Source organism: Polypterus senegalus, chromosome 16 (assembly GCF_016835505.1).
Source record: "Polypterus senegalus isolate Bchr_013 chromosome 16, ASM1683550v1, whole genome shotgun sequence".
NCBI classification, from domain to species: domain Eukaryota; kingdom Metazoa; phylum Chordata; class Cladistia; order Polypteriformes; family Polypteridae; genus Polypterus; species Polypterus senegalus.
Window position 1 is genome coordinate 19237325 of NC_053169.1, and position 24586 is coordinate 19261910.

Genomic DNA, 24586 nt, shown 5'->3' on the forward strand with positions numbered 1-24586 from the left:
ATATATATACAGTGTGTATATATATATATATATATATATATATATATATATATATATATATATATATAAAGAAAGTGTAAATATTTAATATTTTACAATCAGCGCTCTGGTAGCAGCAAAGATTGCTTTGTGGATTTAGTGCAACACCTTAAACACCAAAAAACACGATTAAAATAATTTACATAACGTTTTAAAATAAGAGCAGATTCCTATTTTTTCACCTGTATCATCTAGAGAACCTGGAAACTCAAACAAGACCAGATGTGCGATTATTACCAAACGCAAAAAGCATTAGTTTAAATTATCTTATATACATATTAAAATGCATTAGTGTAATTCTATTATATTTGAAAGATTTGTGTAAAATGCAAGCCTAGGGCGTGACAGGTGATCTAAAAGGATTTAAAGGTTCTATTATGTATGTAGTAGGGACAATGGCACGGTAGGTAGCCTCACTGATTCCCGTGCTCCGACACCATCCATGTGAGCTTGCCTATTCCCTCCTCTATGTCTGCGTGGTCTTCCTCCAAGTACTTTACTTTTCCACCCGTACTCCAAAGACATGCAGGACAGGTTCAATGGAAACTCCAAATTACCTCCCTGGTTATGTATGGATGTGTGCATGAGTGGGACTAGAGACAGACCCAGTGCAGTGTTTCTGGAGTACCCTGTGGCCAACATGATCCTGAACTGAATTTAGAATGGTGTTTCTGCACTTACAGTATGTATATCCTTCAATAGAAAATAAAAGCAGAATAACCATGTAAAATGAAAGAAACAGACCAAAGGCAGAGAACATAGTCTCAGGCCATCTGAAGACTGTAATAATTCACTAACACTAACTGTTGCACTGGTCCCTGGGTTCTAGAGGTTTTCTTCCTCCCCAAACTGCATCAACTGGGGTCCCCCTGCTACAATACTTGCTGGCCTCAGCTTCATAAAATTAATCGTCAATAATATCCTTAGAAACATGAAAGTTAGAAAGTATAAAAATGTATTAACATGAAGATGCAAGTATGCATGTACAGTACGTCTAAATGTATTTATTTATTTAGGTTGCACTGCATTTTCTGTTAACGTTTTTATTATTATACACAGGTGCCAAACTCTGAGGTCGTCAGTATGAAATGCACTATATAAGAATAAACTGAATAGATTTTCTAATATGCTAAAATTGTATTCACTTTGTATCTGTCTTCAGTTTCATGAAGTCTAGTAGGTTACTGTGGTGATTCACAGGATTGATTGATCCATTGATGAAAATGTTCCATATGTAAATTACAAAAAAAAAAACTCCCCTAAAATACTAATGATAAAATACAAAAACGTACTAATAAGTATGAAGCATACAAAAATTACAATTTGGTACACATGAGACTCAAGATGGTTGTTAGGATGTAAGATAATTGAGGGGGCTTCTACATTAACCTTGACACCCCTCTAAAGCGTTGTGAAAAAAATCAGCCAAAGTCATTTTTGGATTAACATTTTTAAAATAACACCTTTCAGCATTAAAGCTCTTGGAGACTTGCTGTGAGCTGTTCTGTCGCTCCATTTAAAAGTTCATGAAATCTGCACACTCCTACAGTTATTGATCTCATGCTTCAGGAAAGCATTTTCTGTTGTCCTTAGGAAATGTAAAAGATTAACAACATAAATATACAACAGCAACTAAAATTGGAATGTGGAAACAAAGTCATAGGCTACTGGACTCTGTACAATCTGGATTATTCAGAGACTGACTTCTAAGTAAAGAATTAAAGTCCAGGGAGGAATTATGATTTATTTATAATGGGACAAAAACCATGAATCATTAGGTCAACAGTATAGTTTTATCTAATCTCTCTGAAACGCTTCTGTACATGCGAATATGACCAAGCAATACACCAAGTATGTCAAGAGTCACCAAAGAGACTAACACCTGAGGTTCAAACACGCACTAAACCAACAAACACATACTGTGCATGCACTGGTTTTATTTTATATGTAAAAACTAGAAGAAATGTGCCGCTCAACTCAAGAATCTTACCTCCTCAGATCCTTCACTAAATAATGTCATAATTAAAATTTAGCAGTTGAGAAAAAAAAAAAGAAGTAGTGAATCAAGAAGTCATCTCTAAATACACAAGAAAATGTTAATTAAAAGGGAATTGAAAACTTTGCGAGAACCTAATTTACTATAAAAGGTGAAACAACTTTTATATCTTAAGTAATCCTTCTCAATGATATTCAGGTTTTTCTGAACAATGGAAAAGAGATACCTGCAATAAAAGTACATGCAAGTACTAATTCTAGTTCAACGAGGAAATAAAAAACATTACAGTGCAGGTGCAAACTGTGGGGCATAATACTGAAAGGAAGAAAAATGCTCTTAGTCAACTTTTATTTTCTATTGACACTTCCACAGCAAAGATGATTACAGCAGACCTTCTTCAAACACAAACTCCTACATCTGAAGCTCAAGCTGATTATGCAACTCGCTTGGGTCAACGGTCAGGGTCACTGGGCCCAGGGTGAGATTTGAACCTTCAACCTTATGGCTTCAGGCACTACTTCTTAGCCACCAGAACAGTGGCTGGCTAATCAGTGAGCTATATACTGTATGAGTCATAAAAATGCTAGACAGGAATTTTAATAACAAGTGGTATGTGATGCTGCTTCTATCTTTCAAATATTACCTACTAATGTCCAGATCTGCAAACTCCTTTCACACAAGAAAAAAAAAAATAAAATAACCGAATGTGCTGGATAGAAAAGAACAATGAAAGTCATGTTAATGTACTGTACCTGTATATTTAATTTATATATATATATGAAACACATACATAGCAAACAAAAAATATATTAAAACACCCTTTCTGTTTAAAATATTTTCTGTACTATTTTCATTCATTAATGTGTCTCAATCTGCCTGTTTCTATACAGTATGTGTAGCACCTCCCTCAAAGTATAGAATACTAATAACGCCATCTGTATATCTACATTTTGGTTTCAGCTTTTTTCAATAAATTCCATCACCACTTAAACCAGTATGTTTTACATCATTACCGATACATTAGTGGTAAAAACACAAATTTCATTATTTGTATCTATATGCAAATATAGATACTGTGGGATAACAATTACTCTCTCCCTGTGTATATACAAGGACATAATACATTTAATGGATACACACATATACTGGGATTCATAAAATATATATCTATATATATATCTATAGAGAGAGAGAGAGATATAGAGATAGAGATAGATTTATACACACACACACACTTATCACAAACACAAAACCTCTCGCTATTTTATATATATATATATATATATATATATATACACACACACATACATATACACTTATTACACAAACACAAAACCTCTCGCTATTATATATATATATATATATATATACACACACACACACACATACATATACACTTATTATAAACACAAAACCTCTCGCTCTTTTATATATATATATATATATATATATATATATATATATATATATATATATATATATATACACACACACACACACATTATAGACAGATACTGTATGCATGCATACACATACTGTACATGCAATATTCAGAGCGTATTCACAACAAAAACTGAAGTCTAAGCATGTGAAAAGTGTTTATATCAATCCATTAAATTTTGTTTTCCTTATTTTAAATTTCATTGAAATTTGTAGACAAACTTCCTTAGCTTATTTTAAGAAATGCTGTTAAGGAAAATTTTGCCTTTTCCATTGAGTAACTGCGGTTTCATTTTTTTTTCTCTACAGTTTTTGCAGTCTATTTCTCTATCTTTATATCCAGATAGAGATACTGTAAGTACCTGCAGTCATCTTGATAAAGTGCTATCCATCCATACCTACAACTACCAATGTGTTTTTCAATATATATGTTTTATCCATATTGGCATTCCTCTCTGACCTATGAATACAGTAATCTCTGCAAACAGGGAGCAGCAGCCTAATGAATGAATGTATAAATGAATAATTATTAGCCTTGAGCCGAATATTGTCAGTTTAACTCATAGATAAGACTCAATATATGCTGTATGGCACAGTCATTACAGCATTGGACTTTTAACTCGGGTAGCCACTGGTTCAAATCCCACTTCTTCCACATTTTGTGTTCCTAAGCATGTTGCTTCAATTGTATGTGGTACAGATGTAAAAATATATATACATGTACAGCAAAAGTAATGTACCCTGTGTTACCTTGCGCATCGACATCTGTATATGTATATTCATATGTCTTTACTTCTTGTAATATCTTGATTTCCATGTGTTCCATATGTGTATACACAATACAGACATTGCTTCATCTCTATATTTATACACATCAATAATTTAGATTCATGTCTACAGGCATTGGCATCTTTTTATCCAACCCTTTTACTGTAATCTCCATATAGTGAGCCCTGCCTACAGGATGCCTCTTCAAGGACTGACATTCACGCAGACAGTGTGGTTAAGGCTTAAAGCCCCTGAGGTTGTGGGTTCAAATCCCATTACTGACAATATGTGACGACAAGCAAGTCACTTCACCTGCTTATGCTCCATTTGGAAAAATAAAAGAAATGTAAGTATCTGTATCTCAGATGTTGTAAGTAGCCTTGAACAAAGGGGTAGTCCAAATAATAACAATAACCCTTTCTTTGCATGTATGCAAGTATATACACAAAAGCACACACACACACATCATACAACAAAATCTAATTATATAGAGTGTAAGTATACATACACACACATATATATTCTGTATATATAGGGGCAGGCAAAAGTAGGTTTGCAGTTATTCATAAGTAAAGGGACATGCAGGTTATGATCTCTACACTCAAACACACTTTAATTATAATAAGGGCAAATAATAATACAAGAGTTAACTCTGTGTTTCACATACAACTGTAAACCTACTTTAGCCCACCAGCACATCTGTATGTATGTGTGTATATATATTTTTTATATATTATATACGTACACAAATACACACACAGAACATATTTATATTTGCTATATTCTGTATAATATGTATCTATCTATACTCAGATGCTTAGCCAGGGTTTAAAATGGAAAATGGGCAAATCAGGCATTAAGCCGTAAACCCATTATACACACCACTGTATACTACAGTAAATACTGCAGTAAAAATGTAAAAGTTGTCAGAGATTCTTATTAAATATATCATGTAAAACAAATGTCCTATTCCGCCAGAGACAGCACCAGGGTGTGATCCGATTTCATACACGCTTATTGTTTTACATCTTAGAAACTGTAATAAAACACGTACAGATTTCTTGGCTGCCATCACGGCACAGGTCTCCATAACCTACCAGTTCTCCACGGAGTTCTGAAAATGCAGTTACAAGGCGCGATGTTTAATGTTCAGTCGAACAGCAAGTTCGGTCATTTGAAACAACGCAAATGGCGCAAATCCTAAACAAGCATCACTACATGAAAAGTCGTTCCACGGTGCCAAGAAAGCTTTTCGTTAATAAGAACTCATGGGAGAAGGAGCCCCTCATTGTTATTTGTGTTTACTTTCAACTTTCCAGGAGACAATTCGATCCTTGAAGTAAATCCCCGCTGCGCGCACTCGGTGGACACGATGGCTGAAGCCGGGGGTTTAAAGGGGGACTCGCGAGACACTCGATGGAACTCGCAAATTGCCCGGGAATTTGAAGCCAGCGAACATCTACAATGCACATCGGACGATCCGGCTCTGTTTTACCATTAAAAAGAAAAAAACGTGACATCACCGGCTGGAAGTGGTTTCAGGGGGACGTGTGAATGAATACGAGTGAGGTGTGCATGCGTGTGGTGTCGGTAGGCGCCGCCGCGGCTCACAACGCTCTTCCCCCGGCTTTCTTACGCGCTCTCCTCGGGACCTGAACGCGTACGCGTGCCGGAAACTCTCGCCCTCATATGCGGCTCCCCGTATCTTACCTTGGCTGCAGAAAAAGCCGATGGCGAGCAATGCCGAGGCTGAACGTTGGCTGAAGTGGACCCGGCGCGTCGCTGTTGTCGTCGTCGCCGCTGAGGAAGAGGAGGAAAAGATCCTCACCGCCGCTGTCGACAGCCCCATAAGAACAGAGTCCTCTTCCGCGCGACACAAAAAAAGTAAAAAGGTAACAAACAATAAATAAGGGGAGAGTGCAGGGAGCCACTCCACTCCAAAGCAATTAAAAAAAAAAGAAAAATGGGGGTGGAAAGCGAGTCCCTCCGACTGTGGCTCCAGCGCCCGAAAGCTGAAGATGCCCCCTTCTCTGTGTCTCTCTCTTTCTTTCTCTTCCCGACGCCAATCCCGGCCAGACTCCACCGAAAGGTGAACTTTTTTTTCTACACCATTTCGTTGCCTCTACTCCTGTTGCTCTCTCCTTCACTTTGCTTCCTCGTCCCTCCCTTTCTCCAGTTCACTACGCCTCCCGAGAAAAATCAGAGTCCCAGAAAACAGCGCACAGTACGGCGCTCGAGCTCACCTCCGCTCCACACCGCCTCTCTCTCTCTATCTCCCCCGAGTCTTTGCAGCTGCCGCCGTAACCGCTTCCTGTTTCCAGGAGAGACTTTTTTTGGGACTTGTTGAAGAACGAGGAAAAAAAAAAAGGTCTCGCGCACAGTGCTGCCCCCAGGCGTCCAGTTTGCTCAACAGACGGTGTGCTGTAAATCGCCGTCCAACTCCCGATCGACGGTCAAATCAGTCTAATTTATTTAAGAGGATCGAAGGGTGGCAAAGGGCATCCCAGCCACCTTGGCACAAAGCAATATTCAAACCTGGACTGGGCATCAGTCCATTATACAGTTCACCCGCCTTCACCCACAAAGAACCACATTAGCTTTTTCCAAATATTAAATAAAAAATAATCTGTCTAGCTCACGCACGGCCATTTACCTGGGATAAAACGTTGGCTAGTATACTTTAACATGTTGGACTTTTTGGGAATTTATCACTTCACGCCCTCCTTAGTATTTCAGGTGCCCCCCGCCCTTGCCATTTTTATCTGGAGCCAGGGCCTTTTATATATGTCTGATGCAGTGTCTTTCTTTGGTACCTCTGATGTTTTCCTGAAGGCCTTTCTTCTGCCGTTAACAGATAATGTCTAGGAGGCTAAAGGTCTTGCACAGAGACTGACCTGCCCAATTCAAGTGGCACACACAGTGCATGCCACCCACTCTTATTTGCTTGGCTTTCTTCTTCTCAATGACTCTTCTCAGTCGCTCCACACAAAGGAACTGTGAGCTCCAGCATGAGCACCTGCCTTGATATTTTTGAGAACAGCACAATGTCTTGGAGTGGTCTCTTCAGTGTCCTCCAGGAGTCAGAGGTGTTTCCTCAGGTCCACCTTGAACTCCCAGTCAGACGCTGCTCTTAACTGAGACTTGGACTTTACTCCTGCCCTGACCAAGATCATGCCCTGCATGGCTAGTCACAGGTGCTTGGTCCAGGCTATGGTGCTACAGATGGCCTCAACAATTACCTTTGGCACCATCAATAATCTAGTGCTATAACTGATGTGAAAGTCACTAAACCAGAGAGATATAAAATCCATCAATTTTCCAATCCGCTGAATCCGAACACAGGGTCACAGGGGTCTGCTGGAGCCAATCCCAGCCAACACAGGGCACAAGGCAGGAACCAATCCCAGGCAGGGTGCCAACCCACCGCAGGACACACACACACACTAGGGCCAATTTAGAATCACCAATCCACCTAACCTGCATGTCTTTGGACTGTGGGAGGAAACCGGAGCGCCCAGAGGTAACCCACACAGACACGAGGAGAACATGCAAACTCCACACTGGGAGGACCCAGGAAGCGAACCCGGGTTTCCTAACTGCGAGGCAGCAGCACTACCACTGTGCCACTATAAGATATAAAATGAACTATATAATACAAAAAGGTACTTTATAATGATAGTTGTGGAAAGCACTATGTACAATGGATATGAAAGGTACCCCTTCACTTTCTGCACACTTTATTGCATTGTATATTTCATTTTAAATGGACACATTTGCCATTTTACACACAATATCAACAAAGTGAAAACATGCTTTCAGTAAAGTCTGCAAATTGATTAAACATTAAAAACTGAAATCTCTGATTCATGTCAATATTCAGACCCTTAATTCAGTACTTTGTTGAAGCCCTTTTGGCAGTGATTCCAGTTTCAAGTGTTCTTGGGTAAGTCTCTACAAGCTTTCCATACCTGGATATCAGCAGTTCATCCCATTTTTCCTGTGAATGGGAAGTGTCTGTAAACCGCCATCTATAGATCTCTCCACAGGGCCACTCGAGGACACTCAGAGACTTGTCCCAAAGCCACTCTAATGCTGTCTTGGCTGTATTCTTTGGGTCATTGTCACACTGAAAGGTGAACGGTTGCTCCAGTCTGAGGTCACGTGCACTTTGGATGAGGTTTTCTTGAAGGAGCTCTCTGTGTTTCGTTGCATTCATCCTTCCTTCAATTCTGACCAGTCTGCCTGTTCCTGCACCCCATAGCATAATGATGCCACCATGGTGGTATTAGGCAGATGATGAACACTGCATTGTGCCTGGAGTTCAGTTTTTGTATAGAAAAAAGAGTCTTTTATATAGACTTGTTGAAGGAGTGCTGTAGACAAGGTGCCATGCACAGTGTGCGTCCATAAAAGTGGACTGAAGAAGCTTTGTAGGTCCGTCTCTGTGCAAGGCCTTTGGCCTCTTAGGCATTATCCATCCAAGCAGAAGGATGGCCGTCAGGGAAACAATGAAGGCAGCAGAGAAAGAATCAAGATGGCTGTGGATTAGGTTGGGCGATTTGTAGTCATGGCACCTGACTACACAAGCCAGTAACTGATAATTCCAGGTTGGGTCGCTTGGTTGAAGATGTCTGATGTTGAAAGGACCAGAAGACCTGATGGCCGCAGGTACTACTGTAACTCATAATTTGTCCAAGGTATCACTTGACGTCTGTTATAAATAAAACGATGGCTTTTATATCTGCCTGATGTAGTGCCTTTCACATATAGTTTATAGCGCTTTCCATAAATAACATCATACAGTGAATTTTATATTCAGTTCAGTTTCTTTTCATATAGTACTGTTCACTGAGTGCAGGTGCAGAGCACTGTGACAGTTTCTCAGGTAAAATACAAGTGTAAATTAAAAAAAATGTTAAATACAGAAGGAGTACTCATAAAGACATGGGTGTATTAAAATACAAAGAAAACAAAGTAGAAACGGATTAACATGAATGAAAACTGATAGTATCTGTCCATTAATTAATTGTTAAACTATGGCCAGTTGACAATGGAGGACAGGAGAACAAATACTGCAGATAGCAGCACCCCTGGAGGAAAAAAACCTCTGGGCAGTCCACGTCCTATTACCAGGTTTTATATCTATTTATTATTGAGTACTTTTCATATCTATCTGTTTATCTATTATACAGTGCCTTTTAAATCTATTATTTATGCGCCTTTCATAACTATTTATTATATAGTGCCATTCACATTTATTATATAGTGCCTTCCATAACTCTCATTATACCTATATATTAATAGTACCTTTTATATTTTTTACTTAGCACTTTTCATATGTATTTATTATATAGTGCTTTCCATAATTATCATTATATAATGCCTTTAATTAGTGTTTTTCAGATCTATCACTATTATATATAGTGACTTTCACATCCATTATATAGTTTTTTCAATAGCTATAATTATACAATGCCTTTTAAATTTATTAAGCATATGCTTTTCATATCATGTATTTATTATACAGCATAATGCCTCTCAAATCTATTAAATAGGGCTTTCTATAAGTATCATTATACAGTACCTTTTATATCTACTATTTAGTACTTTTCATATAATTTTCCATATTTATCATTATGTAGTGCTTTTATTAGTGATTTTCATATCTATCACTATTATATAGTGCCTTTCATATCTATCAATCACAATGGAAACGTGTCAGTCTTTCCACCACACTGTACCAAGGGATCTTGGGAAAGCAGATGTTTCATCAGCTGTCCTACTAATGCTATAATAATAGTTTATCAGTACTGAAGGTACCCAGCCTTTAATGGTTAAACAGATGGTTCAGCTACTGTGCCAGATGTCAGACTTCACTGAACTGATGCTGCCAAACACAGACTGGTGGAACACATTATTTTGGGTTTTTTTTTATGTGAGTCTGCATAAATGTTGATAGCAAGTCTATAAGTAGCAGTGCCAGGTCTTAGCCTGCTAGCTAGCCCAATGATAGCTCATGTTCTATGCCAGTCAGGGTCACATGAGAAGATGAGCCCATTTCTGTACCAGCAGTGTTTGTGTGTCTTCTTTTGCCAGAGCTATGTGGAATTGAAAGCACCAGTTAAGCAGACAGCTCAGTTGTGGTGCCAGATGCATGACTGTGTTGAATTGATGGTCCCATCAGCCAAGCCAGGCTATATAATAAAGACTGTGCCAGTAGTGTTTTCTGTTGGTTTCAAAAGTATTCTGGCAAGTCTATGATGGCCCGATTGAAAGTGCAGTTGTTGTGCCAGGTGTGTGACTATAAGTGAAATCATGGTGTGCCAGGTTGTCAGAGAATTGTTTCTGTTCCAGAGCATATAGTAAGACTGTACTAGTAGCGCCCATTCTTTACCAGGCTATGAAAGTGCAGTATATGAGACTAAAAGTGCCAAATCTCGGTTGGCTTAGCAGATCATACAGCTATGGTGCCAGCCGTGTGACAATACTGAGCCGATGTTGTTAGGCTTGTGTACCAGTAATGTCCATTCTTTGTCATGCTGTTTAATTATATGGAATTAAAAGTGGCAGATATTTGTGACTACACAGATTACCCAGCTCCTGTGTCAGGAGTATGACTATATTGAAATAATGGCGTCTGTTTGTCATTAACAGAAGCAGATTATTCAGTTTTTTTGCTCGAATATATTAGAATTTACTTACATTAGAACATCTGTGAAGAGCAGGCCATTCAGCCCATTCACTATGGTATACCCATACTGTACCTGTAGTGCATGGTGTTTGCCACATTGTGTAACTACTGTATATAACACTGATGGTGCCCAGTCTTTGCTGGCTAAGAGGATGGTGAGGTATTTGTACCAGCAGTGCCAGGTGGTAAATGGCTAATTAGATTATTCTATTCTATGACAAAAACTGAAAACATACTATATTTAAGCTGCCCCCCTACTTTTACCTGACCACTTACTGTAGCTACTGTATGTATAGATAATGGTGGTAGGTCTTCATTGTCTAGGTAGATGGCTATATTAATCGGACCGTGCATTTTATCAGTCTATAAAAAGACAGATCAGCTGTATACCAGACAGTAAGCAAACACTACACTTAGAGTGCCTTTCATTTGTCATTTCATATCCACCTTAATAAAAGGATATTGTGTTGCTATGTTTCTGTCATTCCAACAGATGGCATACCACAAACGGTTGTAGTAATAAAATGCATTGCATTTGTCATTCCAACAGATGGTGTATCACAAACATCAGCACTGCTTTTACGACTCCCACGTCAAATTACGTGTAACACAGACATGCTCACTGCGTTTGTTGTTCCAACTGATGGCACATCACAAACATTTATAGTAATGAATTTTATAACTAAATATGTTTGTGATGAACCATCTCTTGGAATGACAAATGCAATGTATTTCATTACTACATGCCTTACAAAACACATTCCAAAAGATGGAGCACTCTGAACATTAATGCTGAGGTCTATCCAGTTCTCATTTGGTGACAACACAGTTCAGGTTCTGTACCAAGCTTTAATACTGTACCGAGGGTGAATCCCTCTTTACAAGACTCCTTCCAATGACCGCTGCCCCTGTAACAAGAATTCCTACCACTTGAATTGGTATGGACAGTGATGAGTTCCTCTATGACCAATATTATTGGCTGACAACTAAGTGAGGAGACAGCTGAGGAGGCTACACACAGGAAAAGCTGTGGAATTGAAAGGAGTCAGTTGTCGGGTTCTTGATGCCTGTGCTGACCAGCTTTGTGGTGTCCTCCGTCTCTAGTTCAGTCACTAAAGCTCCAGAAAGAGGTGCTGCTGTAGAAATCATCCTGTATTGTTCCAGTTCCAAAGAAGCTCCTTCACTTAACGAGTACAGACCAGAGGCCCTTACATCTCACATCATGAAGACCTTCGAGGGGCTGGTCCTGGACTATATGAATCCTCTTGTAGAAGACCACATGGACCCACTGCAGTTTGTCTATCGGATAGTGCCATTATCTACTGTATCCGCTCCACAAGGTAGGACCAAGCCTGCAGCATTGTGAGGATTCTGTTTATTGGTTTCTCCAGTGCATTCAATATTATCCACCCATCCCTTTTAAGGGCTAATCTCAAGGATATGCAGACGGAGGAGCCTGTGGTGTCCTGGATAACAGACTATCTGTCGGGATGACCACAGTTTGTGAACAGCATTGGAGGACCACAAGGTACTCTTGTCCTGTTCTGTCTCCTTTTCCTTTCACTCTTTGTACATCAGACTAAAAATATAACACCAGGTCATTTCACTAGTAAATTCTCAGATGATTGTGCACTAATGGGGTGCACTGACAAAGGGGATAAAACAGAGTATAGGAGTCAGGTGAAGAACTTTGAAAATTGTCTGCAGCTCAACATCAGCAAAACCAAGGAACTGCTAATTGACTTTTGTGCCACCAATGAGCCTCTATAGTGGTACACTGCTACAAGTACTTGGGGTCCACATCAGTTACAGGCAGGATTGGTCTTATAATACAGAAGAAATGTGGAAGAAAGCAGACTGAACTCCTTCAATGTGGGTAATGACATCTTCTAAAACTCAGTGATAGCCAACATGACATTCTATGTTGCGGTGTGTTGGGCTGGAATTGTGGTGTAGTGGTTAAGGCTTTGGACTTCGTACCCTAAGGCTGTGGGTTCAGGTCCTGCTACTGACACTGTGTGACATTAAGCAAGTCACTTGACCTGTCTGTGCTCCAATTGGAAAAAAAAAAAAAAAGAAACGTAACAAATTGTATCATAAGTGTCGTAAATCACCTTGGATAAAGGTGGCAGTTAAGTAAGTAAATGTAATGTAAATGTATCACTTAAAGAGCGACCCACCGAATCAACACACTGATTAAGAAGGGAGTCTCTGTTATGGAACACACACTCGACCTGCTGGAGGTAGCAGAGAAATAGAAAATGCAGACAGAACTGAATGCTATTATGAACAATGCAGCACATCCTCCCGGTGCCACACTGGCATTGATGACTTTCAGCCAAAGTGTGTCAAGAAATTACTGAGGCTCCTTCATAACAACAGCAATATGACTTTATAATAACTGCTCTATTATGTTTAACCAAGACAGAAAGTTTCTTCTATTTTTTGCTAATTCTTATAGTAACTTATCTGCTTATTGTACCTTATCAATCTATCATATAGTGCCTTTAATATCTATCTATCTATCTATCTATCTATCTATCTATCTATCTATCTATCTATCTATCTATCTATCTATCTATCTATCTATCTATACATTATATAGTGCCTTTAATATCTATCTATCTATTATATAGTGCCATTAATATCTATCTATCTATCTATCTATCACATTTGTATCTATCAATTTATCTAGCTCAATGTAACTAAAAGCACCAAGTCTTTGCTACATAAGCAGATGGTTCAGTTTCTGTGCTCAGTGCATGACTGTGCTGAACTAAGAGTGCCAGATTGTTCCTGGGTATGCAGATGCTTCACTTTCTGTGCCCAAGTGTAGGACCATACTGTGCCTTTTGCCAGGATAAACTGAATTTAAAATGCCATATCTTTGCAAACTAAACAGATCGTTTAGCCTCTGTGCTACATGTGTCGTGGTACCGACCTGATGACACCTTGTTGTCCTTGAGTACTCAGATGATGTAATTTCTGTGCCAACCTGTAAAACAACACTAGAGCTCTAACATCCCTCGTTGCATGACTGTGTAGATGTAGCATTATTGACGCGTCTGTGTCGAGCTGCAGTACAGCAGTATCTGCCATTTTAAGACTGTGAAACTTTAGCATATTGAACATGTTGTATGCTGCCAGGTCTTTTTTTATTTAAGCTGGTATTTTTCTTCAGGGGCAGACGTGTGACTATGTAGCACTGCACTGACGGTGCCCAGTGGCTGATGTGTGTGCAGAATAGCCAGTGTCTATATAACCACCTTGGACCAACAGAGCCCTATTTTATCAGTCAATGTAGTGTTTTTAAACTGAAGTTGCCAGGTCTCTAATGGTTAGACAGCTGGTTCCTCTTATTTACTCAATGTAAGGCTCTGTTGACTTGTGGGTGACATGTTATGTCTGTTTCTCTAGACAGGTCACTTTTGGCTTTCATATTTTTAATTCACAGTGCTATTTCTAGATCTGGTGGTAGAGACATCCAATGCAACTCCTGTGCATTCAAATACAAATCACTTGAGGAAAAATCTGTAGAGAAATGTTTTGGACACTCCGGGTCAGTAATCTCTAAACAGCAAGTGGTCTCACACCCATATCTGGGAATACTGAGGGACTACTGAATAATACAAGTTGTGGTCTGGGAGGTGAATAGTTCCCACACAAAAAAAAAAGAAAAACACAAAAACTATAAATAAAAGAAAGACTTTAATTAGGCAGGAGGCAAAAAATATAATGAGGAAATAAGTAAAAATAAAAAGACCCTTCACACATTCCCCCGTCAGCCCCCTGTACCTACTTGCATATCTGCTCTTCCTCCTGCTAGGTGAGCTCATGTCTACTTTCCAGCTGACTCGTACGTTCACTGGAGCAATGGCCATTGGACTCTTTTAAGTCTGATCCATGAAGTACTTCTGAGGTCACTTTTTGTCTGAAGAACTTCTGGATCAGACAGAGACCTAAGAAAAAACCCTGGGTTCATCTGCCCAGAGCTCCCTCTATAGACCCCCAGGTACTCCTGCCAGACCGCTGGCTCAAGTTTTAGCACGAGCGGCTCAATAGCAGCCTCCTGGTGCCAGCAGTTACAGGGCTGGAGAATGCAGAACCTTTTAAAGTGTGTACTCTGCTGTCCTTCCATTATATCTGCATTCCAGGACTCTTCTTGCTTGCGGCCCCTTCAGTCATCCTTTCCAGGACAGGTTAAGAACAGCCTACTACACTGCTGCTACAGGCCCTGACCCAAATTATCTTTACAACATTTTATATATTACTGCACATAGTCGTCTATGGTGTACTGTTGTTGTGAAATGTAAGTTTATAAAAGCAATTATATGTATTACAAGCTGTGGGTCCGTGCTTTACGGAGGGTAAGAGCAAGAGAGAATTTCATTGTCCTTGTGACATGTGTCCTGATTGAGATGAATTTACACAGTAGCTGCACTGAACTGAAATCGCCATGGCCATGATAGCAGAGACGACAGTTATGACCACACTTATGCATGGGCTAACCCTGGAGTACAGGGGCCCCAAAATTTATAAAGCTTGTCTATGCACATTTTGAGCCTTTTTTTCTGCATACACAATATTTATGAATTTCTCCATGCAAATGTTGAAGTTTATAAAACAAAACTGATGGGGGGAAACATGCTTATATTTACAGCAACTCGGGCCTATCTGTACACAACATTTTAGAGAAAATGGGAAAAGACGACACCCTCCATCATGGAGGGAAATGCAGACAAACCAGCTAAAAGACAACTTGTACATATAATAATTCACCGAGCCATTATTAGAATGAGTGATGATGTGACAAACATATTAACACCCTTAAAAACAATGAATATGATGTACAGACTGTGTTTTGGCTCCCTTTAGAGGGCCAATGCTGCGTATTTGCAGGGAAGAACTTTTTTGGTTGTTCATTAGTTTATATTGGCTACCTGTTATCACTTCTCAGGGAAATGGCTGACAGGTCAGGAATGACTCAGCCAAGCTTCACTTAATCATTCCTGCTGTGCTGGAAGCCATTAACTGATTGGCGAGGCACTAAATTCAGTTTTCGTATGGTGTGGATGTACGTACATAAAACATAACAGGTTTTTGCCAATATAAAAAGCCAATTTGCAGCATTGTGTGCTTTTCCTAATGTAATCGTAGCACTTCAATCCAATCATTTTGCAATAAGTACATTTAGCAAGAATGAAGCTTCTTTTGTTAATTGTAAGAACTGATATTCCATTAACACACAAGTCATCAGTGATACCAAGATGTGGCTGACAAACATCATGTCCCAGTGGCCTCGGTCAGCCCATGATTCATTTATTTTAAAGCAAACGAACTGTGGCAGATGTGATGGTGCTGTATGTGGCTAGTTGGTAAGGTAAAAGTGTGGTCAGCTGTTAGTCACACGTGCCATTTTACCCTTCTATCATTAATAGCTGCTGGAGGGCTGCTGTTAGAAATGCAATTGTGGCAGCAGAGCAAGTCAAGTATGGGCTGTGAGTGTGTAAAGCACTTAAATAAAACTTGTGGTTCTTATCTACTAAGATATCATTGTCAGTGTAACAAGTGTCAAGTAAAGCAACTGAAAGAGTAAATTATTAAAAGAAATGCCAGTCTAACAAACCTGAATTGCAAAGGAGGAAAAGCGGATTTTGTCATGAGAAATGAAGATGACGGTGCCCCAGAGCCCTACTGGTACTTAGATAACAATACTCCTGATTGAGATGAATTTACACAATAGCTGCACTGAACTGAAATCACCATGGCCATGATAGCAGAGATGACAGTTTTGAGCACACTTACGCACGGGCTAACCCAGGAGTACAAGGCCCCAAAATTTATAAAGCTTGTTTATGCACATTTCGAGCAGCAGAGCAAGTCAAGTATGGACTGTGTGAGTGTAAAGCACTTAAATAAAGCTTGTGGTTCTTATCTACTGGCTATTAAAGTCTACATGTCTCCTAATCTAGTTGTTTTTCTGTGGTTCCCTTAGTATATGTATCTCATTCCATAAGTGCATTTATTTATTTATTTTGTAGCTTCTTAAGGGACACAATGAGTGGAAGTACATGCTTAGCAGCCATGAATAGGGCTCTTCTCCATTAAAATGCACACCTACACTCATTCCTGCAGTATATATATACTTAAGTATATTGAGCAAAAAGAGTTGGAAATAAACCACATGAGATGACGGTGACATCTGTCTGACCACTGGTATGAGTGACAGATTTTGTCACCAGTACACCTACTGTGTGCTCTTCTTGACTACCATTCTAGATTTGCTTTCGGAATACAGAATCATGGCCCAGAAAAATTTTAGATATTATCCATCTATTCAGCTTTTTTGAACCCTCTTGATAACCAATTTAAAATACTGTACCTATTTGAGCAGCATTAGGCAGAAGACAGGAACCAACCCAGGAGACATCCCAATCCATGTCTATTTTCTTCCCCCAATAGCTATGACCAGTACATCACATTGACAACTTGGAGCCAGATGTGTGCTCCAGACTCATTTTGACTTGGCATTGATCAAGGCTCTCCTCTGCATTGGATTTGTTTAAAGGTCCAAATCTGGGACTGCCTTTCAACATTTTTTGGAATTAACAGAGAAAAAAAAAACAAGATCAAAGAACTTCAAAGAAATGGACAAATTCAAGGTTAAAAAAACATAAGGTTACATAGCCAAATCCAGCTTGTCAAATAAAATCTGAGTCATAGGAAAGGCCTGGCCCTTTTATAATTGGCACAAAATCCACCCACGCATTATCTTATAGCGCCTTTAAAAAGTATTCACTCTCTTGCAAGTTTTCACAATTCTTTGTTATACAAAATTGAACCCCAGTGGATTTAATTTGGCCCCCTTGACAGTGAGTGACAGAAAAAGTCACTTTAATGTCAAACTGAAAATAGATTTCTGCAGAAGTGTTCTAAACTACTGACAAATATAAAACACAAAATAATTGATTGCATAAGTATTCACCACTTTAATATGACACACTTACTGTAAATTACTCCTGGTACAGTTAACTGGTTTTAGAAGTCACAGAATTAGTTTAATGGAGATCACCTGTCTAGGGTTTCAGTTGATGTTCATTCAAATGCACAAGGATGTGGAAGGACCAACTAGTGGGGAGTCAAAATGGTGGCCTAACCTACACAATGAAGTCAAAACAACAATTCAAACAACTTAGTGAAAATCGCAAGTCAGGGGATGGAGACAAGAAAATATCCAAGTCACTGAATATCAGCCCTGATCAGAGAGCTCTGGAGAGATTGAGCGAGGAGTCTGAGTGTCTGGGCTTGCGAGAGTCCTGATAAAAACCAACATCCAGGCCTTCAATGACCTCTTAGGCACAGCCATCAGCAGTGTGTCTGTCTGTGGAGAGAGTGTGGACCTCGTCGAGAGGTTTACTTACCACGGCAGTGACATTCATGTCTCTGGTGACTCTTCCTATGAAGCCAGTAGACAGATTGGGAGAACATGAGGGTCATGAGGTCACTGGGAAGGGGTGTGTGGCGCTCCTGATATCTATGCGAAAGGACAAAGGTCCAAGTCTTTAGAGTCTTGTTTTGCTATATGGTTGCGAGACATGGACACTATCCAGTGACCTGAGATGAAGATTGGACTCCTTCAGTACAGTGTTTCTTCAGAGAATCCTTAGGTATGGCTGGTTTGACTTTGTGTCCAATGAGCCACTGCTCACAGAGTCCCAAATGAGGCACATTACCTGCATTGTGAGAGAGCATCAGTTACATCATTACGGCCATGTGGCGCGATTCCCTGAGGGTGATCTGGCTCTCAGGATCCTCATTGTTGAAGGCCTGAGTGGAATGACCAGGCCAAGGGGACGCCCACGTAACACCGGGCTGCAGCAGATAGATGGTCATTTCCAGGGGGTGGAACTGGATCACATGTCTGCCAATTTGCCAACCAGGATCCCAAGCTGTTTTGTTGTGTGGAGGTGCGACAACATGCTGTACCAGTGAATGCTCCCCAACCTGACCTGACTGAATATCCAGTTAAATTAGTCATGAAGAAATTATGAGAAGTCAAGCAAAATGACACCTTTATTGGCTATCTAAAAAGATTAGAATATGCAAGCTTTCGAGGCAACTACAATTTGCCTGAAGAAGTGGCCTGAGTAGCCTTGAAAGATTGCATATTGTAATCTTTTTAGTTAGTCTAAAAAAGGTTTTAATTTTGCTTGACTTCTCATTACATCTATGATGGCTAACACAGTACAAAACCCTAGTACTCACGAAGAAATAGAAAGAGTGTGACACAGTTGGAAATCAGCTAGACAGGCTATCCACAAAAACCGAGTACCTGTGTAAGAAGAACACCAATGAAGGAAGTCACCAAGAGGCCTAATGAGAACTCTGAAGGAGTTACAGTGGCTGAGATACAACATACAACAACTGTTGCTCGGATGCTTCGCTAGTCACAACTTTATGAAAAAGAAAGCCACCGTTAAAAATGCACATGACACTTCGGCTAGAGTTTTACAGAAAGCATATGGGAGACTGTAGTCAACTGGAAAGTTCTAGTCTGATGGGACCACAATTGAGCTTTTTGGCCAGTAGGGTAAACGCCATGATTAAACTGTGAAGCATGTTGATGAAAGCATCATACTGGTGAGATGCTTGTCTGTAGGAGGCCCGGCAAGGCTTTTGAGGGTAGAATGAATGCAACCAAATATGAGGAAAACCTGACGTAACCTGCAAGAAACCTGCAACTTTTGAGAGGATTTGTTTTCCAGCAAGTCTACAATCCCAAACGTAAAGCCAAAACTACACAGGAAACAACAATGTGAAGGTCCTGGAGTGGCCATGTCAGAGTCCAGATCTCAATCTAATTGAGAATTTGTGGCTGGACTTGAAAAAGGCTGCTCACTCTTGATCAACATGACATGACAAAGCCTGAGCTGAAGAATGCTGACAAATGGCAGTGTGCAGATGTGCAAAAAAGAAAAGAAAGAGGACCTGACCACACAGACTCACTGCTGTCACAGCTGCCTTCTACTAAATACTTATGTGATCATTTATTTTGTATTTTGTTTTTGTCACTGTCTCCCTGTGATGGGCTGGCACCCTGTCCAGCGGGGAAGACGTGCCCCCGGCTGAAGAAAAAATTAAATTTTTGTTTAATTTTCACGTGCCTCTGGTGTCAGTCTGTGTCGGGATGGCTCTGATATAGCACCTTATTCCACAATGACATAGCCAGTGGCTCATTCTAACTAGTCTCCAACTCATCCTGACAAAATCTAAAAGGCCTCATTTTGTTTTTTGGATGGGCTCTGTATGTATGTATGAGAGCTGACAACCACTGAATGCTTATCCAGAACTATAATGCATATAATGCAGTTATGAGGAATAAGGAACGCAAGTATTTCTGACCTCACGAAAAGAAGAGACGTTCATCTGTCTGGTGTCTCATGTTTTATGTACCACAACAGAGTGGAAAAAGAGAAAAGGGCTGAGACTGCAGCTGAACTCCCCGTAACAGATAATGCTCTGTACAGCATGAGCTCCATCTGGTAACACGCCACTGTCTGTCAGAAAATGGGCCGCCACCACTGCGCTGGAAGGTTGAAAGCTCAGCTGTTTTCAGTCATGTAAATTGACAGGGTGAGCCAATGAGATCAGCAGCAGCGCAGTCAGCAAGTCTGACATACCCAATGACTAGAAATCGTGTAATGTGCGACAGTTCTGAAAGTCATGTTACTGGGGGCTTAGCGGCAGACCATTTTCTGACTCAGCGCATGACTGAAAATATGTGTATTAAATTAACGATTATAGATGACAGTGCCCTGCATATGGCAGATGGTGTAACTACTGAAAGATGAGAGCTTGGCTGTGCTGTTTCAGCACAAGGCTTTTCACTGTATTGAACTGGCAGTGCCTAGCCTAACTGGGTGGTCCTGACAGTGGCAGCTGTTTGCAGGACTGAGAGGCTCTATGTCTACAAAGTATGCCACTTACAACAGGGTGCAAAGGGTTTGCTTTGAGCTACTGACCTAAACTGAGTGACCTTTGTGTTTCATCTGCTATGGTGGGATACTTCATGACCAGGATGCCAGCTTAAAACATACATTTGAGGCTAAAGTAAGTTAGAAATTAGGGCTGTAGTTCAGAAGGTAATGCTGGTTATAACTTCAGGTCATTATACTGTATCAAAAATACTTCTCTGTACGGTAGAACTTACTTCCTACTGGTAACCATCTGGCAGATCCTTTGTGAGCGAAAGACATGCAGCTCTTTTCCCAATAAGAGTCGAAAAGTGCACGATAATAGACTGGCTTCCCATGTAGGGCTGGTTCTTGCATCATGCTCAATCCTGGCAGCACAGACAAACCAAATAATTTAAAAAAGTGTGTTTATCAAATATATGAATGGATAAAGTCATAGGACTCTATTTAATCAGTTTCATCTGACTGACTTTTTCTAAGTTGACAGCAGCCTGTATGAGTGTACTCTATTGGGGGGCTACAGTACAGTACAGTGTTGTACCGTGTTAGCCATTATGGATGTAATGAGAAGTCAAGCAAAATGAAACCTTTTATTGGCTAACTAAAAATATTACAATATGCAAGGCAACCTCGAAAGCTTGCATATTGTAATATTTTTAGTTAGGCAATAAAAGGAGGGCTATGGATAAAGCAGGCCTATAAAGTAACCACAGTCCTATGGTGGCTCTCCTTGGCAGTGCCTTCATTAATTCGCTTATCTTATCATTTGACATAGCATCACTGACTACGGGGATCTGAAGCCACATTTGCATGTGTGTTCTGTCTGCTTTCATGTTGTATTTGCTTTGGTAGCAACCATTCTCCTTATTGATTAATAGCAAATAATAGCAAATAAGACACGTTTTTACAAGTAATCTAAATAAATTAATTAATAAATTAAGCTTAGTTGCAGTAGTCTGTTCCACTGACATTTATCATTTATTAAGTGATTTGGGTCTGACTTCTTTTTACCTTTTCTCAGGTGAGGCGGTTGTCGTCTATACAGGCGCATGTTTGCTTTGGAAAACAAGTCAAGTTATCACTGCGCTTTGTGTGAAATTAGGAATAGACACCAACGCATACCTTATAGCACCTGTAAAAAGTATTCACCCCCTTGGAAGTTTTCACATTTCTTTGTTATGCAAAATTGAACCCCAGTGGATTTCATTTGGAAAAAGACACTTTAATGTCAGACTGAAAATAGGCCAAATCCAGCTTGTCAAATAAAATCTGAGTCATAGGAAAGGCCTGGCCCTTTTATAATTGGCACCCACGCATACCTTATAGTGCCTTTAAAAAGTATTCACCCCCTTGGAAGTTTTCACAATTCTTTGTTATGCAAAATTGAACCCCAGTGGATGTAATTTGGCCCCCTTGACAGTGAGTGACAGAAAAAGTCACTTTAATGTCAAACTGAAAATAGATTTCTGCAGAAGTGTTCTAAACTACTGACAAATATAAAACACAAAATAATTGATTGCATAAGTATTCGCCAGTTTAATGTGACACACTTACTTACTGACAAATTGGACTGGGCTGCCAATACTGATGCTCTATGTAAGAAAGCTCAGAGCAGACTATACTTTCTGAGAAGGCTGGCATCCTTCAACATCTGCAGTAAGATGCTGCAGATGTTCTACCAGACGGTTGTGGCGAGTGCCCTCTTCTACACAGTGGTGTGCTGGGGAGGCAGCATAAAGATGAAAGACGCCTCACGCCTGGACAAACTTGTTAAGAAGGCAGGCTCCATTGTAGGATTAAAGTTGGACAGTTTAACATCTGTGGCAGAGCGACGGGCATTAAGCAAACTCCTGTCAATCATGAAGAATCCACTGCATCCACTTAACAGTGTCATCTCCAGGCAGAGGAGTAGCTTCAGTGACAGACTTTTGTCACCGTCCTGCTCCACTGACAGACTGAGGAGATCGTTCCTCCCCCACACTATGCGACTCTTCAATTCCACCCGGGGGAGTAAATGCGAACATTAATTTTATTTTAATTCTTTTCATTTTTATTACTATTTAATTTAATATTGTTTCTTTGTATCAGTATACTGCTGCTGGATTATGTGAATTTCCCCTTGGGATTAATAAAGTATCTATCTATCTATCTATCTATCTATCTATCTATCTATCTATCTATCTATCTATCTATCTATCTATCTATCTATCTATCTATCTATCTATCTATCTATCTATCTAAATCACTTCTGGTACAGTTAACTGGTTTTAGAAGTCACAGAATTAGTTTAATGGAGATCACCTGTCTAGGGTTTCAGTTGATGTTCACTCAAATGCACAAGAATGTGGAAGGACCAACTAGTGGGGAGTCAAAATGGTGGCCTAACCTACACAATGAAGTCAAAACAACACTCCAAGCATCTTGGTGAAAATCACAAATCAGGGGATGGAGACAAGAAAATATCCAAGTCACTGAATATCAGCCCTGATCAGAGAGCCCTGGAGAGATTGAGCAAGGAGTCTGAGTGTCTGGGCTTGCGAAAGTCCTGATAAAAAGGCCTTCAATGACCTCCTGGGCACAGCCATCAGCAGTGTGTCTGTCTGTGGAGAGAGTATTGACCACGTCGAGAGGTTTACTTACCTTGGCAGTGACATTCATGTCTCTGGTGACTCTTACTATGAAGTCATTAGATAGATTGGGAGAACATGAGGGTCATGAGGTCACTGGGAATGGGTATGTGGCGTTCCTGATATCTATGCAAAAGGATGAAGGTCCAAGTCTTTAGGGTCCTGGTGCTTGCTATATGGATACAAGACATGGACGCTATCCAGTGACCTGAGGTAAAGACTGGACTCCCTGAGTACTGTGTCTCCTCAGAGAATCCTTGGGTACTGCTGGTTTGACTTTGTGTTGCTCAAGAAGTCCCAAATGAGGCACATTACCTGCATTGTGAGGGAGCATCAGTTATGGCACAACTGCATTGTGGTGCGATTCCCCGAGGGAGATCTGGCTTTCTGAAATTTGAAAGTTCAGAGGCAGTCAAGTGGCAGCTGTCATACTGGGAAAATGGCAGGTTTTATTTGTATAGACAGTAAAGGGAAAAAAAATGACTACTTAAAAGCCAGTGATTTTTTTACTGTTGCAGATAATAAGTGACAAATGCTAGATCACGTACAGTGAATTCTGGTTCAGAAAATGCTGCACATGGAGGAAAGTTTTAAGGATAGGTAGCTAGCAAATGTTATCCCATCTCTCCATTATAAAAGGAAATCCAGGGATGAGACTTTCTCTGAGATAATTTCAACTCCCGCAAGAGATAACTTCAGGTCCCGCGAGACAAGACTTTTTGCCAAGAGATTTTGACAAGTCCCGCCCTCCTCTCAAACATTTACCACCACGCCGACGGTCCAATCACTTCTCATTCATGTGAATGGTATTGTCAGACATAGTTTCTGCATTCTCAGCTCCAAGTGGGGTTGTAAATAAAAGAAAAAGAGTAAAAGACAAAGTAGAACGTCATAAAGAGGTTCAAAAATGTTGGCGTGATACACATGTAGAGCAGGTTAGAGATTATGAGAGTACTAAAATTTGAAAGTCTCAAAAAACTGATAGTAAAGATCGCATTAGCGATAACAAACAGAAATTATTACTTGGTGAAATAACGCAACAGCAAAAAGA

The 24586-nt window shown here is 40.0% G+C and overlaps 1 protein-coding gene across 1 annotated transcript in view; it reads right to left on the reverse strand.

Annotated features, from left to right (window-relative positions):
• Window positions 1-6545, reverse strand: part of ptk7b (protein tyrosine kinase 7b) — a 214900-nt gene extending 208355 nt beyond the window's left edge. The window contains exon 1 of the mRNA XM_039739114.1: window positions 5954-6545. Coding sequence (XP_039595048.1) covers window positions 5954-6092 — 139 coding nt within the window. The 5' untranslated portion in view covers window positions 6093-6545. The remainder of the gene's footprint in view (window positions 1-5953) is intronic.
• Between the last annotated feature and the right edge of the window lie 18041 nt (window positions 6546-24586).